Source organism: Saccopteryx leptura, chromosome 8 (genome assembly GCF_036850995.1).
Source record: "Saccopteryx leptura isolate mSacLep1 chromosome 8, mSacLep1_pri_phased_curated, whole genome shotgun sequence".
NCBI lineage: Eukaryota > Metazoa > Chordata > Mammalia > Chiroptera > Emballonuridae > Saccopteryx > Saccopteryx leptura.
The window spans coordinates 69,607,975-69,624,001 of NC_089510.1; the positions used below are offsets into that span (position 1 = coordinate 69,607,975).

Sequence of the window (16,027 nt, forward strand, 5' to 3'; positions counted from 1 at the left end):
TTGCTCAAACCAGATGAGCCCACGCTCAAGCTGGCAACCTTGGGGTCTCGAACCTGGGTCCTCCGCATCTCAGTCTGACGCTCTATCCACTGCACCACTGCCTGGTCAGGCTCTTCTTCTTCTTCTTGAAGACCCTTTAACATTTCTTGTAATACTGGTTTGATGGTGATGAACTCTAGCTTTTTCTTGTCTGGAAAGCTCTTTGTCTGTCCTGTGACTCTTAATGATAGCTTTGCTGGGCAAGAGTAAAAACAGTGAAATCTGGCATCTGCAACAACATGGATGGACCTAGAGGGTATTGTGCTGAGTGAAGTAAGTCAGACGGGGGAAGACAAATGCCATATGATTTCACTTATACGTGGAATCTGAAAAACAAAGTAAATGAACAAGCAGAACAGAAACAGACTCACAGATACAGAGAGCATTTTAACAGTTGCCAGATGGGAAGGGGTTGGAGGGGATGGGTGGGGAAGGTGAAAGGGGAGCTGGTGGGGATGACACCAACGCCTGGTTGGGAGCAGCAGCTAGTGTCTCTCCCTCGTCTGCAGCATGGAGAATATATTTGTGAACCTCTTCAAGGGCCTTTTTGATAAACAAACAAACAAACAAACAAAAACACACGCATTGTCATGGTAGGCCTGGACATCGTGGGGAATACCACTATCTTGTACAAACAGGCTGGGTGAGATTGTGACCGCCATCTCCACCACAGGTTTCAATATGGAGATTGTGGAGTAGAAGAACGTCAGCTTCACCGTGTGGAACCTGGGCTGCCAGGACAAGATCCTGCCCCCCAACAGCATGAATGCAGCTGAGATCACCAGCAAGCTGGGCGCGCACTCTCTGCGCCACAGGGACGGGTACTTTCAGGCCACCGTACCACCGTCTGGGATGGGCTCTGTGAGGGACTGGACTGGCTGTCAAATCAGCCCCAGGACCAGCAGTGAGCCGCCCTCCTCTCCCACTCCCTTTCTCCTGCACCCTCACCTTCCTCTCCTGTGGTGAGTGCCTGGAGCTCTCTCCACGCTCAGTCCCAGTGTGCTTCTTCATGTTGTACACACGCAGAGCATCCTGAAACCGGGCATTACTTCATGCAGACAGTTCTTGGTTCCAGTGAAGCAGTTCCTGGTATGCCTATGCAATATTGCTCAGATTTTTTTATTGTAAAATAGAATCAACCCACTGTTTAGTTTCAAGAGGGCTTTTAGGCACCTCTGTTGTTGTCAGATCAGCCCAACGCTCCTCCTCTGCGCTTCAGATCTGTGTTGAGGTCCATTTTTGTGGTTGGTTTATAACCTCAACTCAGCGCGTTTTTCTTTTTTTTTTAGATTTTATTTGTTGAATTTTGAGAGAGAGAGAGAGAGAGAGAGAGAGAGAACGAGAGAATGGGGGAGGAGAGGCAGAGTGGGAAGCATCAACTCGTAATAGTTGCTTCTCATATGTGCCCTGACTGGGCTGAGTTTTGAACCGGCAGCCTCAACATTCCAGGTCTGTGCTTTATCCACTGCACCACCACAAGGTTAGGCTAATTCAGTACATTTTTATTGTTTTTTTTTTTTTTTTTTTCGTTTTTCTGAAGCTGGAAACAGGGAGAGACAGTCAGACAGACTCCCGCATGCGCCCGACCGGGATCCACCCGGCACGCCCACCAGGGGCGACGCTCTGCCCACCAGGGGGCAATGCTCTGCCCATCCTGGGCATCGCCATGTCGCGACCAGAGCCACTCTAGCACCTGAGGCAGAGGCCACAGAGCCATCCCCAGAGCCCGGGCCATCTTTGCTCCAATGGAGCCTTGGCTGCGGGAGGGGAAGAGAGAGACAGAGAGGAAAGCGCGGCAGAGGGGTGGAGAAGCAAATGGGCGCTTCTCCTGTGTGCCCTGGCCGGGAATCGAACCCAGGTCCTCCGCACGCTAGGCCGACGCTCTACCGCTGAGCCAACCGGCCAGGGCCTCAGTGCATTTTTAAAAATAGTTACAAGATGAATAGACACTTGAACACAGAAAAGGGAGAAATGTGCCTAGTGTGGGTTCTGCAGTAACGGCTTGAGTCCAGTCTATTTTTGGTCAGTCTCTGGTCTGGGTCTGCGGTGGGCAGAACCAGCCATAGTACATCTGCTTGGTCATTTATGGTCTCTGAATGGCTCTGTTCTGGGTTATCTGCATCCCATTGCATTAGTGTTTGTACCTGCGTTTATGCCACTGCTCAGGGGATGGGCTGGGCTTGCGGCCACCACTCACAGACCCCTTGGAGGGACCTCAGCCTTCCCTTGGGCCAATGAAGGTGCTTTTCTGGGGCCACTCTGGCCAGAATGGAAGCCCCCCTTGACCCCCATGCAGGCTCACTCACTCCAGGTTGTCTGGGTCTCACCAGTAGGACCATGGGCATCTTAGAGACTAGCCCCTTAAGCCCCAGTCCACATGTGCTTTCACTCCCTCAGCCTGCAGGGGTCAGATTTGACATAAAAAATAACAACCTCTACTCCTCCCTCCCCCATTTTAATAACACTGAGGAAATCGGAGCTGTTAAACCCTAGAACTGGCGTCGTGAAGCCTCTTACTGCTTTCAGTACATGATCAGTAGCTTTTCTATACACTTCTCAGTTTTCATTTTGACAAGTAAGCACTGTAATTATAGCTATTAGAGTAAAATCTCTTAACTATTAAAAAAGTGAAGGGATTAAGAAGTACAAATTTGTAGTTACAGAATAGCCATGGGATGTAAAGTACAGCATAGGGAATACAGTCAGTAATATTGTAATAACTGTGTATGGTGTCAGATGGGTACTGGAAATATCAGGGGGTCCCTTCAGAAGATATGTTATGTCTAATCATGAGGTTGCACCCCTGAAACTAATATAACACAGTATGTCAACTGTAATTAAAAGTGAAAAATTATTTAAAATTTTTTAAAATAATGTTTTTGATAGTAAAAATGATATTTGCTCATTGAAAACATAGATAAAGATACAAAAGAAAATAGCAATTACTCATAATCCCATTATCCAGGACAAAGTTTGCTCATATTTTGGTGTATAGACATTTATACTCTTTTCTCTGCATTTCTTTCTACTGTGCTTCCCCCCCCCAAAAGATTATGTATACATACATACTGTTTTATAACTTATTTTCTCCATTTTATTTATCATGCATCTGTTTTCATGTTTATTAACATAGATCTACATTCTCACTTTAAAAGGGTACAAAGCATTCCATCCTGTGGAATTTCTTTAACTTGAAAAAATTTATTTAACTTGCACTCTTTAATTGAGGCCCTTAACTGTTTTCCTGGCCCTCCTCCAAGCATGTATATTCAGAAGGCCCTCTCTGTTTGATTTTGTGAAATTAGAGGAAACTGTCAGAATAAAAAAATGAAACAATATTTATTTCAAAGAGCCATTTTAGAAATGATAGAGGTAAAAGAAAGTGGAATGGAAATGACTGATGAAAGGAACACTTTGCAATTATAACTATTTTATAGTAATTTTTTGGCAATGAGACTTAGCCTTTATATTCTTTTAAACTCTAAAGGTATCTGAAAGACTTAATATCAAATCATATTACACCTGTTTAGGGTGAGGTATCAAAGCTTCTGCAACAGGACTTTCCATCTTAGTGTTTGTGGACCTGTCATAAATGTACTGAGGGTCTAGTGCTTCCTGGAAAGTTGTTTCTTAGGATAGTCAATCAAGAAGAGACTCTGCTGACTTGGGCCTCAATTGATCAGGGAGTCAGAAGTTATGTGTGGCCGAGGGACACTAAAAGTGTGCAGGAAAGAGGACCAGGTGCACGAGAGGGCCATGGCTGTTCTGAGCCTACTTGGCAGGGCTGTGTTGAAGTTTTGGGACTATAGAAGAGGACATGGTAATCACTGGCAGTGAGTGGCTAAGATTAGGAAAGAGACCAGGGTCTAGTTCACTCTAAGACAAGGAGAAACTTAAGCTGTGATTTACAGGGAGAAATGGATGTAGATATTGGCCTAGGTGTTCCAGAGGACAGTGACCGTGATGATGAAGGTGGCCAGGAAGAGCAGGTAGAGGCGGAACAGCAGGGTGTCCATCATGTGGCTGAACTGTACCCACAAGCTGACTAAGTGCTGCTTCTGAGCCTCATCTTCCTGCTGGCCCTTTGTTGACCCAGGAAACCCATTTAACTCTGCCTCTTGGGGGCACGGCACCTTTTGCACCAACTCCACAGGCTCCTTTAGACCTGCAGAGAAAAACAGAGACCCAGTCATGGGCTGTGAAGGTTACTTGGGAAGGAGGGGAACTGGGAAGGAGGCAGGAGCGAGACGTGGAGGTGTTGGAGGAGGACGTGTGGGCAGTGGTGACTTCCTTACCAGGTAGGTGGGCTGGGGTGAGGCCCAGGCCCGTGTTTCCCTTCTGGGGTGCAGTGGGACAGCATCTCATTGGGCTGGTGCAGTGCAGGAACAGGGAATGAAGCCACTGGGGCATGGGTGGGGGCCGGGTGGTGACCAGGTGCAGCAGGTAGGTGATGAAGATGGTCTCCAGCAGGCTGAGCACCATCAGGGACAGGCACAGGGCAAAGTAGACACCTGAGGACAAAGCAAAGTATAAATAAACCAGGACAGATCACTTCTACACTTTTCTTAAGCCTCTTTCCCTAAATCCAATTTTTCCACAGAACCCCTTCCTCCCTTAAGTAGAGAGGCAGCCAGTTCTCCAGATTCCCCTCCCTGTCCTCTATTGCCTTTGTTTCCCTGAAAGTTGGAGAGGCCATACTGATGAGGGGGGTGCCACTGGCAGGGAGTAAGTCATTCATCATGAGCAGGAAGACGTTGTAGCCCAGCAGAAGGGTTATCTTGAATGGGGCACGGTTCTCGTTTTCAGCAGGCAGGTAGAAGCTGAGAGCATCGATGGCAACCAGAAAGCCACTGGGCACCAGAAGATTTATAACATAGAGTTTGGGTCTGCGCCTGATGGCCACCTGGTGGGGAGGAGAGAGTGTGGATAATGTGGCAGTTAAACTGATGCCAGAGACTCAAATGTATATTTGACTGTTTATTCCTTGCTAATGTGCTGTTCGGCTGGCTAAGGGATGATCTTTTTTTTTTTTTCCTGACAGAGACAGAGACAGAGAGAGGGACAGATAGACACAGACAGACAGAAAGGGAGAGAAATAAGAAGCATCAATTCTCTGTTGCGGCACCTTAGTTGTTCATTGATTGCTTTCTCATATGTGCCTTGACTGTGGGGCTACAGCAGACCGAGTAACCCCTTGCTCTAGCCAGAGACCTTGGGTCCAAGCTGGTGAGCTGTGCTCAAACCAGATGAGCCCACGCTCAAGCCGGCAACCTCGGTGCCTTGAACCTGGGTCCTCCGCGTCCCAGTCCGACACTCTATCCACTGCACCAGCACCTGGTCAGGCTGGGATGATCTCTTTAAGTAACACATACCCTTCTGCAGAATCCCCCCAATTTGTTTTTTAATTTTTATTTGTGTCCAACCTGCTGGGAACACAACTGCAGATGTGTAGGGGCAAGTAGGGCCTTTTGCAGCATCAGGTAAGTGGCTGCTCCATTCTTGTGGAAGCACAGCCTCTCCTCCTCTCTGCACGGCAGAGGTCCAGGGATCCCTCTTTAAGGCCATTGAGGCAGTAGTGGGATTCAGCCAGTTCTCACCAGTTCAGCAGAACCGAGACCTAATTTTTTGTTGAGCTTGGCGAACTTGTTGTTAAATGGTCCTTGTAACCAGGGTTCTCTTTAAGGTAGGTGCCTGGGTAGCCACGCAATGTGGAAGTCACACATTTATATTCCTTACTCTTTTTTAACATGTATTCTAAGTGCACATAGTAATGTTCATTCCATTCATAGGTGAAAAAAATTGCAAGTGAGGATACCAATCAAGAAGTAATATGGAAATATCTTAAATAACAGTTTTATTGCTTTTTGTCAGGCATCATTTAATATTTTAAAACTTTTTCTTATAACATAATCTAGTTTTGTGTACCTCTTTTATTGTTCTTATTTAAGTATTAAATGCATGAAATAATAAACCACCTTTTGGTATATCGTTATTTTATACTTAAAATGGTCATTAGGGCAAAGAACTGGTTGTTAAATTATTTGAATCCCACCACTGCATTAGGGTATAGGGTAGAGTGGGGAGCAGGTGCTTAACCCCTTAAAGCTTATTTTTATATCTCAAAGAGTCTTAGATCAAGAGGAAAATCACAGAACAATGATATCAGAAATCAGAGAGAGCCCTGGACTTACGTAGAATGTGATCTGGTCATATACACTGCTGCCCACCAACAGCCTTGGGGTGGTCTTGTTGATGCCCAGGAGCTCCCACTCTCCCTGGGTCTGAATGATGTCACGAGACATATCTGTGATCTCCCATACTTCCTTGTCCGTGCCCACGACCATGCTGTCCACTGAAAGGGAGGCCAGGGCAGCTCAGTCCACACGTGTTCCCGAGCCTCCTGCCCACAAAGTCAATTTCTCCACCACTGAGTTTCAGCAACAAATGTTTCTCTTTGTCTTTTTAGAGCAGGGCATTTTGTTTTTCAGACATGGGTTACAAGACCAGCAATTTCTATGTGTGTGGGCTGCAGCACTGATTTTTTTTGTTATTGCTGTTGAAAGCAAGGGTGAGTCAAAGTTGTTATGGGAATTTTGGATATGTCTCAAACATGAGGTACTCCCATTTTTCTTACCAATTCCCCAATTGTGTGATGCTGTTTTAGTGGATTCAATCTTGAACAGCTCAATATTTTTATAATTACATTCATGCCCATTATAATGATTGATTTATGCAAATATGCCACATGATAACTGGTGGCACATTGACTTACTGGTGTAAGTGTGTTAGCTATTCAAGTTAAAAGGGTTGAGCTAAAAATTATAGAGTTGCAGTAGCTCCGGGCCGGGTATGGTACAAGGGCCATCCAAGATCCAAAACAATAGTTTGGTGGTGGTGGGTTTTTTTTACTTTTTTTGAGGAATTAAAGCAGTAATTCTTAAGTCTGTCTGCACATTAGCAAAATCTGGGGAGCTATATTAAAAATAACCATACCTGGTCCCCACCTGGAACAATTAAATTAGAACTGCTAGGGTGATGCAGAGTTATTGGTATTTTTATAAAAGTTTTAGCAGCCAGAGTTGAGAAACACTGATCTAAAACTTTGCCTAATAATACCTATATCACTTAATTATCTTTCCCTGAATCTTAAATAGCTGCCAAAAGGTGTCTCACTCACCTGTGTAGAGGAAGGAAGTGAAGGTGAGAGTGCAGTTCTGTTGGTCGAAAGGGAAGTAGAAGATGTCCAGGTTACAGATGCTGGTCACCCGCAATGGCCTATTGTACTTTATTCGGCCTTCATTGCTGACATGCGCAGTGAGACCGGAAGGTGCTCGATCCACATCCATGCTGCTTGTGAGAGGGAGGGAGAGGTGTGTGCTGTGAGTACCTTTATCGGCTTTCGTTTTCCTTTCTTCCCAGGTCCTCCCCTACAGTGCTCTTCTTCTGGGTTCTTTCTCTGTCTCTCTCTCTCTTGCCTCTTCTGCTCCTCATAGTGTTTTGTGGGAGTCAATTACTTGAGACTGTGCCCTGTCTGAATCTTTTGGTGTCCCTGTGCCCTGCACTTGACCCTAAGTTCTTCTTTGCAGGTGGACTTTATGCTAGCTTTCCCCAGCCCAGATACTCACGATTCGATGATAAAGATATCTGGGAGCCACAGGTTTTCCACTGACATGGTGAGTTTATTGATGCCGAAACACTCTTCCAGGTTCCAGCTGATAAAAGGGTTGTCCCACATCTGCAGGCAGGGCAGCGGGCAACAGAGGTGAGGGATGCTGGAGCGTGTCCAGCCAGGCTCTCCTGCCTTTCCCGTTCTTCTTTCAACTCTGATCCTCTGACTCTGCTCATGTCTTTGTGGCCGCAGCCTACCTCCTCCTCTTTATCTAGCCAATGTCATTGGTAAAGTGCCCCTTCATGGCCTTTTGTTCAGACAGACCTTAGAGATAGCCTAATACCTGTAGACCCTAAAACATACCAATAGATCGGCTTGCAACCACTTGGCCTTTTTCTTGGGTCATCATTTTTACCTTCCCAAGTTGCTCAGGGAATTTTGTGTCCCCACCATTCTAAAGGGAGTTGTTTGGTCTCCAAAAGCTTTATACATTGGATAAGACTTATAAATGGAAGTGGTAAAGGGATAGTTCAATCTGCCTTACCAAGTTAAGCCACAGGAATGATGTCAGAAGCTGGAGCTGTGCGTCCTGATAAAAGACATTCCCATCCAGGGTTATTAGTGCAAAGAAAACTTGGCCACTCCTACCTCATATTAATATGTACTGATTTATTGAGCTAGGCATAGTTCTAAATGTTGGACTGTCTTTTCTGTACTTGTCCCTCTGGTATCTAGGTACAATTCAGGTTTTAATTGACAGACCACTTCTTTCTGTTTCTAATTGACAGACCACTATTCAGAAATAACAGGACTCAAGGATAAATCCTTCTTGCAAACAATATCACTACAGCCTATTTTTTTATGTCTCCCCATCCCATAGGAAACCCCTCTATTTATAGGAATTCCATCCAGAGTAACTATTTATCAGCAGTGGACCAGTACAATGCTGGGTTGACAGGGCAGAGGGTCCTTGTTCCCTATTAGAAGCTATGGAAAGTGGGAACCAGGTCTCACCACTTCCAGGATGGCAGACAGGGTGAAGGAGATGTTGACATGAGTGGGGATGCTGTAGTTGATGACTGGACGAAAGGCCTTTCTGTCAAACACTGCTTTGAAGGCAGCAGGATCCACCCCATGCTGGTCAAACCCTGAACAATTGATGGTGAAAGTATCTCCTCTTCCTGTAGAGAGTGGAGACTCTGTGAGAGAGGGTCTCCATTGCCAGGGCTGCAGCCTTTTTGCAGAGAGAGAAGACAGACGACATACTGGGAAGAGCAGGTAAACCCTCCTTCCTGTGCCAAGACTCCCCAAAGCCAAAGCCCTTCCTGCCAAGGCTGGAGAGGATGAACTGGTCTGGTAGGCAAATGGTGGAAGTTGATGTGGTGAGCTGAGTCAGTACTCTATCCTCAGTCCCATTGTTTCATCCTCATGCAAAACCTGCCCAAATCTATATGCAAACTCAGCCTCGGGGCAAAGGCAGCCACTTGAGGAGTCTTAGTGTACCCATCACATGCCTCTTGGGTCCACCTTGTAGCAGCGCTGAGCGCTTTGCCCTGAAACCGGAAACCGATGGCTTAGTCTGCTCTAACGCATTTCCCCTTTGCACTGCTTCCTCAGGGACTTCTGCAAGAACTGATTTATCAAAAGGATAAGAGAAGCAAGCAACTGCACTTACTAGGCAGAGATGGGAAATAGGTAGTAGGTATTCTGAATGGATGTTTACCTTGGTGCTATGCAGTTTTATTTTGCTCATCTCAGATTTAGTGACCTCAGACATCTGGGGTTTATTTCCAGCACTGGGCTCAGTAGGCAATTCCCTTGAGCATGCACCATACACTGATCACACAGCGAGGCCTGTATGGCGCTGTCCCTTGGCCGTGGCCAGGGAGCCACCTGGGTAGTCCCTGAGCAAAACTTTGTCCTATTTTCATCTTTCTGTGATCTTTTTCTCTGCCTGCTCCTTTTCTTCTCCATCTCTACCTAATATTTAAGGTATGGACCCTGACTGGGAACACATATTCCCTTGTGAAAGCAAAGGATCCACTTCCTTCTGCCTCAGGTTTCTCCCAACCTTTCCTTGGTGTTTTACTTACTCCTCCAGGGCATGTTTAAAATTAGTAGTGACTTTTTTAAAATAGAATTTATTGGGGTGACACTGGTCAACATAATTATACAGGTTTCAGGGGCCCAGTTCTGCAGCACAGCTCTGTATACCGTGTTGCTACTCTTTCCATAGATACCGTAGCAAAGGAAAAAAGCTGGGGAGAATGTGGGACGTCATGGGAGGGGCGCTGGAGGTCAGTGAAGAGGTGGGATTGGAGAGGTGGTGCAATGGGACAGTTTGGTAGATCCCTACGCAGGAAGGAAGAGAGGTGTGTGTCCTGATGAGAGGGCTGTCTTTCTATCTGTCACCAAAAGGAAATCAAAACACAGATATTATGGAAGAAACATATAATATGTTAATTCTGAATGTTCTTCCAAGTGCTAGAGCACATTCTAACTGTCCTTCAGTACCACACTCTGGTCTTCCCTGTTCCTGCCCCATCTTACCTTGAAGCAGAAGGTTGACAGTGATGCAGAAGAGGCACCCCCCCACAGCAAGCCTCCCCACTTCCATCCTCCTCTTCTGGACTCTTCTCTGGGGACTCACCAGGAGTTCCCACATCCCTTGAGCTTAAAGGTGCTCGGACCACACCTTTGTTCCTAGTTTTGAATACTGTTCATGACAGGTGACTACTCCCTGGTAAGAGGCTGTGGCTAGAGAGGTCACAGAAAAGTACCGCATTTCCCCATGTATAAGATGCACTCTTTCCCAGAAAATCTGGGGTCTAAAATCTGGGTGCATCTTATACAGTGCTTGTGGCATTTCAAATGCCACAGATGGAACTGAGGACAAGGCAATATATGAAGACAGTGCTTCGTCATCAGACACAGATGAGGACAAGCTAATGGATGGAAGTTTTGACAGTGATGAGAAGTTGTATGAATTTTATGATGAATAAAACTTGAGTTCAATAACTTTATGTATTACACTTTTTTTTTTCTTCAAATTTCGGGCCCCAAAATTAAGGTGCAGCTTATACATGAGAGCGTCTTATACATGGGGAAATATCCTGCTTTGCCCCTGTCTGGGTCTGCCTTCTGGGCTTCTCCTGGCAGGGAGGAGGTGGGGCCAAGGCTGCAGGAGAAGTGCCCGTTCGGCTGCTCTGTGCTGAGGTCGATGACTAAATAACCTGCCTTGCCTTAGTGAGGAGTGTGGACTGGTAAATAAAGATTATGTTTTTCTAAGGCCAGAAAATCTAAGGTTGGAAAGGGTGACAGTATTTAGGAATTTGGCTAGGTAGTCATTAGGTTTCATTGCAAATACCAAATTATAATTTTTTTTTTCTGTATTTTTCTGAAGCCGGAAACGGGGAGAGACAGTCAGACAGACTCCCGCGTGCGCCCGACCGGGATCCACCCGGCACGCCCACCAGGGGGCGGCGCTCTGCCCCTCCGGGGCGTCGCTCTGTCGCGACCAGAGCCACTCCAGTGCCTGGGGCAGAGGCCGAGGAGCCATCCCCAGCGCCCGGGCCATCTCTGCTCCAGTGGAGCTTCAGCTGCGGGAGGGGAAGAGAGAGACAGAGAGGAAGGAGAGGGGAGGGGTGGAGAAGCAGATGGGCGCCTCTCCTGTGTGCCCTGGCCGGGAATCGAACCCGGGACTTCTGCACGCCAGGCTGACGCTCTACCACTGAGCCAACTGGCCAGGGCCCCAAATTATAATTTTGATCATCTAGAATTATCCATCACCTATTGTTTATATTTTTCCAACAGTCCTTAACTAGATTTTTTCTTTTCAAACTCTCTGCCTCCCTGATTCATTCTTCTCAAATCAATGTCTTGCATGCATTTTGTACTCTATGTGTTAATTACATGACAATAGAAGTAATAAAATTTACAAATAGCAGAGCTGTTTTTAATGTTTTTATGTTGTCAATCGTGTTATACCATATCATAAACTAGTAATCTTAGCTAACATCAATATTAATGTCATGTATCAATAGTATATCTTATATCATACTCTATAAATCATAATCGACACCAAATGGCTGAATTGGAGCATTGTTACATTAGTTACATTTCCAGAAAAGCTTGGAAATTTTTGTCTTGCAGAAGGGTAAAGTTTCTTTTAGAAGACAGAAGAAACTTTGTTCAGGATGAAAGATCATGACAACCCTAAATAAAAATTGCTGAGAAAGGCAGGAAATGGGCCCGCAGTAGGAAAGTACAGGAGAGAAGGCTGCAATATCTTCCACTTAACACTTGCCATATGTGCAGTCCATCAGTCTCACAAGCTTTGTAAATAATTTCTTTCTTTCTTTGGAAACTTGGCCGAAGGGTGGGCCATGATGTCATGTAGGACCAAAGTACTGCTACATCTGTATCCACACAGACACATAGCCATGGGGCACTGGACTCCTGTACTGGCGAGGAGTGAAGGACTTTCAAGGGGGGCTTGAGTTCTGCAGGTGGGCTAGGCTACCAGAAGTTGGATACAGGAAGGGAAGGTTAACATCAAGCCCCGTTGAAAGTGGCTGACGATGGTTGATGTATATCTTGGTTTTATCAAGGTTGGCTGAAAAACTGCACCTGAGTCGTTTGGTTGAACTCAAAAATAGATTTAGCTGCCAGGAAATGGAGATGATAGAGGCAGGAGAAATAAAGTAGCAAAACACAGGTTGGCTTTCTACCTGGGGAGTCAGAGTTGCAGCTCTGGGATCTGAAAATCTCAGATGCTATTGCTGCTAGTGGTGGTAATGACAACTAGCACACCGAGTACCTTACTGCATGGCAGGCATTGTAATGTCTTTCTTACCTACCTTATTTTATGTAATCCGCCCCAAAATCCTACAACACCACTATACAACTATTGGATAAGAGTATGTGGGGAAAAGCGATGGAGCCAAGGACATAGAGATATGAAAGTTGGACCTTGTAGTTCCTAATCATATTTTAGAACACAGTAAATCTGAGGAAAGAGAAATTTTATCCTTTTGGGTATATAACATAATCAACAGTTCAAATGTTATAGAAATGTTTACCTGAAACCTATGTCCTCTCTCTCTCTCTCTTTTTTAGTAAGAGAGAGGGACAGACAGGCTGGAAGGGAGAAAGATGAGAAGCATCAATTCTTTATTGTGGTACCTTAGTTGTTCATTGATTGCTTTCCCATATGTGCCTTGCCTGGAGGAGCTCCAGCAGAGTGAGTGACCCCCCACTCAAGCTAGCTACCTTGGAATCAAGCCAGCGACCTTGGACTCAGGCCAGTGACCTTGGGCTTCAAGCCAGTGACCTTTGGGATCAAGCCAGTGACCATGGAGTCATGTCCATGATCCCACACTTAAGCCAGCGACACTGCGCTCAAGCTGGTAAGCCCACGCTCAAGCTAGATGAGCCCATACTCAAGCTAGATGAGCCCACGCTTAAGCTGGCAATCTTGGGGTTTTGAACTTGGGTCCTCAGCATCCCAGTCCAATGCTCTATCCACTACAGCACCACCTGGTCGGGCCTGTACTCTTATTTATCAATGTCACTCTATTAGATTTAATTTTCTAAATAAAATTAAAATTTTTTTTTTATCATTAACAAAAATAATGAACACCCACAATCAATTGATTATCTTTTAAAGAAACACGGAAGGCCCTGGCCGGTTGGCTCAGTGGTAGAGCATCGGCCTGGCATGCGGAAGTCCCGGGTTCGATTCCCAGCCAGAGCACACAGGAGAGGTGCCCATCTGCTTCTCCACCCCTCCCCCTCTCCTTCCTCTCTGTCTCTCTCTTCCCCTCCTGCAGCCGAGGCTCCATTGGAGCAAAAGATGGCCCGGGTGCTGGGGATGGCTCCATGGCCTCTGCCCCAGGCGCTAGAGTGGCTCTGGTCACAACAGAGCGAGGCCCCGGATGGGCAGAGCATCGCCCCCTGGTGGGCGTGCCGGGTGGATTACGGTCGGGCGCATGCGGGAGTCTGTCTGACTGCCTCCCCATTTCCAGCTTCAGAAAAATACAAAAAAAAAAAAATAAAAGAAAAAAAAAAGAAACCCAAGGTTGCTGGCTTGAAACTGGGGTCACTGGTTCAATTTCCCATCAATGCACTTATGAGAAGTAATCAATGTACCACTAAGTGGAGCAACAAGTTGATGCTTCTCTCTCTCTCAAAATAAATAAATAAATAAATAAAAATGATAGTACTTAAAATAACTAGGGTTGTAGATTTTCTAGTGCTTACAGCTTATAAGAAGCCATATCAGCCTGATCTCTGGTGGTGCAGTGGATAAAGCGTCGACCTGGGAACACTGAGGTCACCAGTTCAAAACCCTGCACTTGTCTGGTCAAGGCACATATGGGAGTTGATGCTTCCTGCTCCTCCCCCCTTTCGCTCTCTCTCCTCTGTAAAATGAATAAAAAAAATAAAAAAAAAGAAGCCATATCAGATTCACATATAAGTCCAGCATGGACATTGGGTCTTTCTACTTTCAGAGCTCTTTGGTCAGCCCTCCATCTCAGACAAATAATTGAGTACCTGAAATGTTTATTTAGGAGGCCAGCTCTCAGATCTCTGTTCATTCCAGGACAGAGATCCTTGTTACAAATGTGCTTTGGACATCCCTTCTGGGTATGCCTACCTCTTCCTTCCCTTCTCCAGTAGGTTCTCTGTGATATTTCCGACACTGCTTCAGTAACTGGGTTATCATTTTCTAAGGGCACTAGGAATAACTTTACCCTACATTCCCAGGTATATCCTGAGGAGTCTCTAAGGTTCCCATTTTAAGCTCCAGGTCCATGTCTCTTGTAAGCCAAGAGAGCTTTCATGTTGACTCAGAATTAGGAGTCAACATGACTTCTAATGGTTCAGAAACTCTTAGCTGATTTAGGGCTCATCGTGGGAGGGTCAGGGACTTCCTTCACACTCTCTGCTTTCTCTGGGCATCTTTGAAGTCTCCAACTTGGGTTCACATATCTCTAGCAGTCTTAGGCATTCAGAAAGATATTTAAAGACAGAGGCTTTGAATGTGGGCTTTAACTGCTTCCTTGGGCAAGTCTGGATTCACTTAAGGACTATTGTGGTCCTGGGGTTGTCCAGAGCAGAGATTCTCAACCTTGGTACTTTCAACCTTTGGAACTGGATAATTATTTGCTTGGGGGACTGTCCTATGCATTGTAGGATATTTAGCAGCATCTCTGGACCACCAGATGCCAGAACTACCTCTCCATCCCAGTTGTAACCATTAATAATGTCTGCAGACATTGCCAGAGGTTTACTTGGGGGTAAAATTGCCTATCATTGAGAACTACTGGCAACTTAAAGTCCTAAGGATTTAAGACTTTTTTTTCTTTTTAATCCCAAATGATTATAGGATGGCCACTATGTCCTCTCCTCTCATGTCTCATTCTGGCTGGCAGGACAATTCCTGGCATATTCTCATGGAACTTCCAGGATGTACAGTAAGCAGCCACTTGAGAATCCTTTTCAAGCTTCTTACTATTAGTATCTGATGTTTCCATGGTTGTGTTCTGGGGAATCAGGAAAAGGGAGGTTGGGCAATAGATTCCCCAAGGCTTCAAGATACTGAAGCTTCGAGGAAGACAAGATGGTGGACGTACCAACTTCCACCTCCCAGAACCACAGTGGATTACAAACTAATTTTAAGAACCATCATCTGGGAAAACCAACTTTGGACTAAACTAAGAGGACTCTTCAATCAAGGAACACTGAAGAAGGCACACTGAGACTAGTAGGAAAAGCGGAAATGCGGAGAGGGCTGCCCAGCTCCCCAGAGCGAACGGCAGCCAGGAGAGACTTGCGTGGAGGGAATTGAGTTTAGCAGAGAGGGGAGAGTTCTGAGCCCCAGGAACAAAGCCCCAGCCTGCAGCCCCAGAGCCTAGAAGAGGCATATGGACAGTATTTAGCTAGAAACAAGACAGGATACTGTTTGTGAGAAAGAGACTGATTTCTCAGACCCAGAATTCTTCTTAAAGGGACTGCATAGAAAACCTCTCACACAACCACTTACCCGGGGCTCCAGGGGGTGGGGAGAGAGGAGAGGGCTGGAGTAGCAGAAAGAGAGTGTAATCTAGGAGGCACAAGGAGAAACACTTTGAGAGACAGTCACCCTAACTTCTGGGACGAGTCCCTCCCCAAATATGAAGTGAATATTTCCCCTGGAAACAGCAATACCAGCAAAGGGAAGCAGGACACAAGCCAAACAAGCTCTCCTGCAGTACTCAGAGCAGAGTCGCTTAGAAGGAGGAAGCTTCGGGACAACAGTAGTGAGTGTTAGGGTCTGAGCTGCAGCGCCCCCACCCACATGGCTGAGGGCTCGCCCGAGGGCAGGCAGCAGTGGAA

At 46.0% G+C, this 16,027-nt stretch overlaps 1 protein-coding gene and 1 pseudogene across 1 annotated transcript; one reads left to right on the forward strand and one right to left on the reverse strand.

Annotated features, from left to right (window-relative positions):
- The first annotated feature begins 549 nt into the window (after positions 1-549).
- Positions 550-947, forward strand: LOC136379877 (ADP-ribosylation factor 1 pseudogene; annotated as a pseudogene).
- A 3,027-nt stretch (positions 948-3,974) lies between these two features.
- On the reverse strand, positions 3,975-10,313 carry LOC136379543 (5-hydroxytryptamine receptor 3C-like). The gene is made up of 9 exons (XM_066346922.1): positions 10,199-10,313; positions 8,663-8,829; positions 8,193-8,237; positions 7,665-7,774; positions 7,217-7,386; positions 6,231-6,391; positions 4,738-4,942; positions 4,335-4,550; positions 3,975-4,204 (listed from the first exon to the last, which is right to left on the reverse strand). The coding sequence occupies exons 1-9, from the start codon at positions 10,311-10,313 to the stop codon at positions 3,975-3,977; spliced, it is 1,419 nt and encodes a 472-aa protein (XP_066203019.1).
- Between the last annotated feature and the right edge of the window lie 5,714 nt (positions 10,314-16,027).

What these genes read in the sequence shown, in the direction of transcription:
- LOC136379543 (XM_066346922.1), bottom strand. Translation starts at nt 10,313, where the DNA reads ATGTGGGAACTCCTGGTGAGTCCCCAGAGAAGAGTCCAGAAGAGGAGG. An exon ending in TGTCAACCTTCTGCTTCAAG is followed by an intron (nt 8,830 to 10,198) that starts GTAAGATGGGGC and finishes CACTCTCTACAG; the next exon opens with GAAGAGGAGATACTTTCACC. An exon ending in CACTTCCTTCCTCTACACAG is followed by an intron (nt 6,392 to 7,216) that starts GTGAGTGAGACA and finishes CCTCCCTTTCAG; the next exon opens with TGGACAGCATGGTCGTGGGC.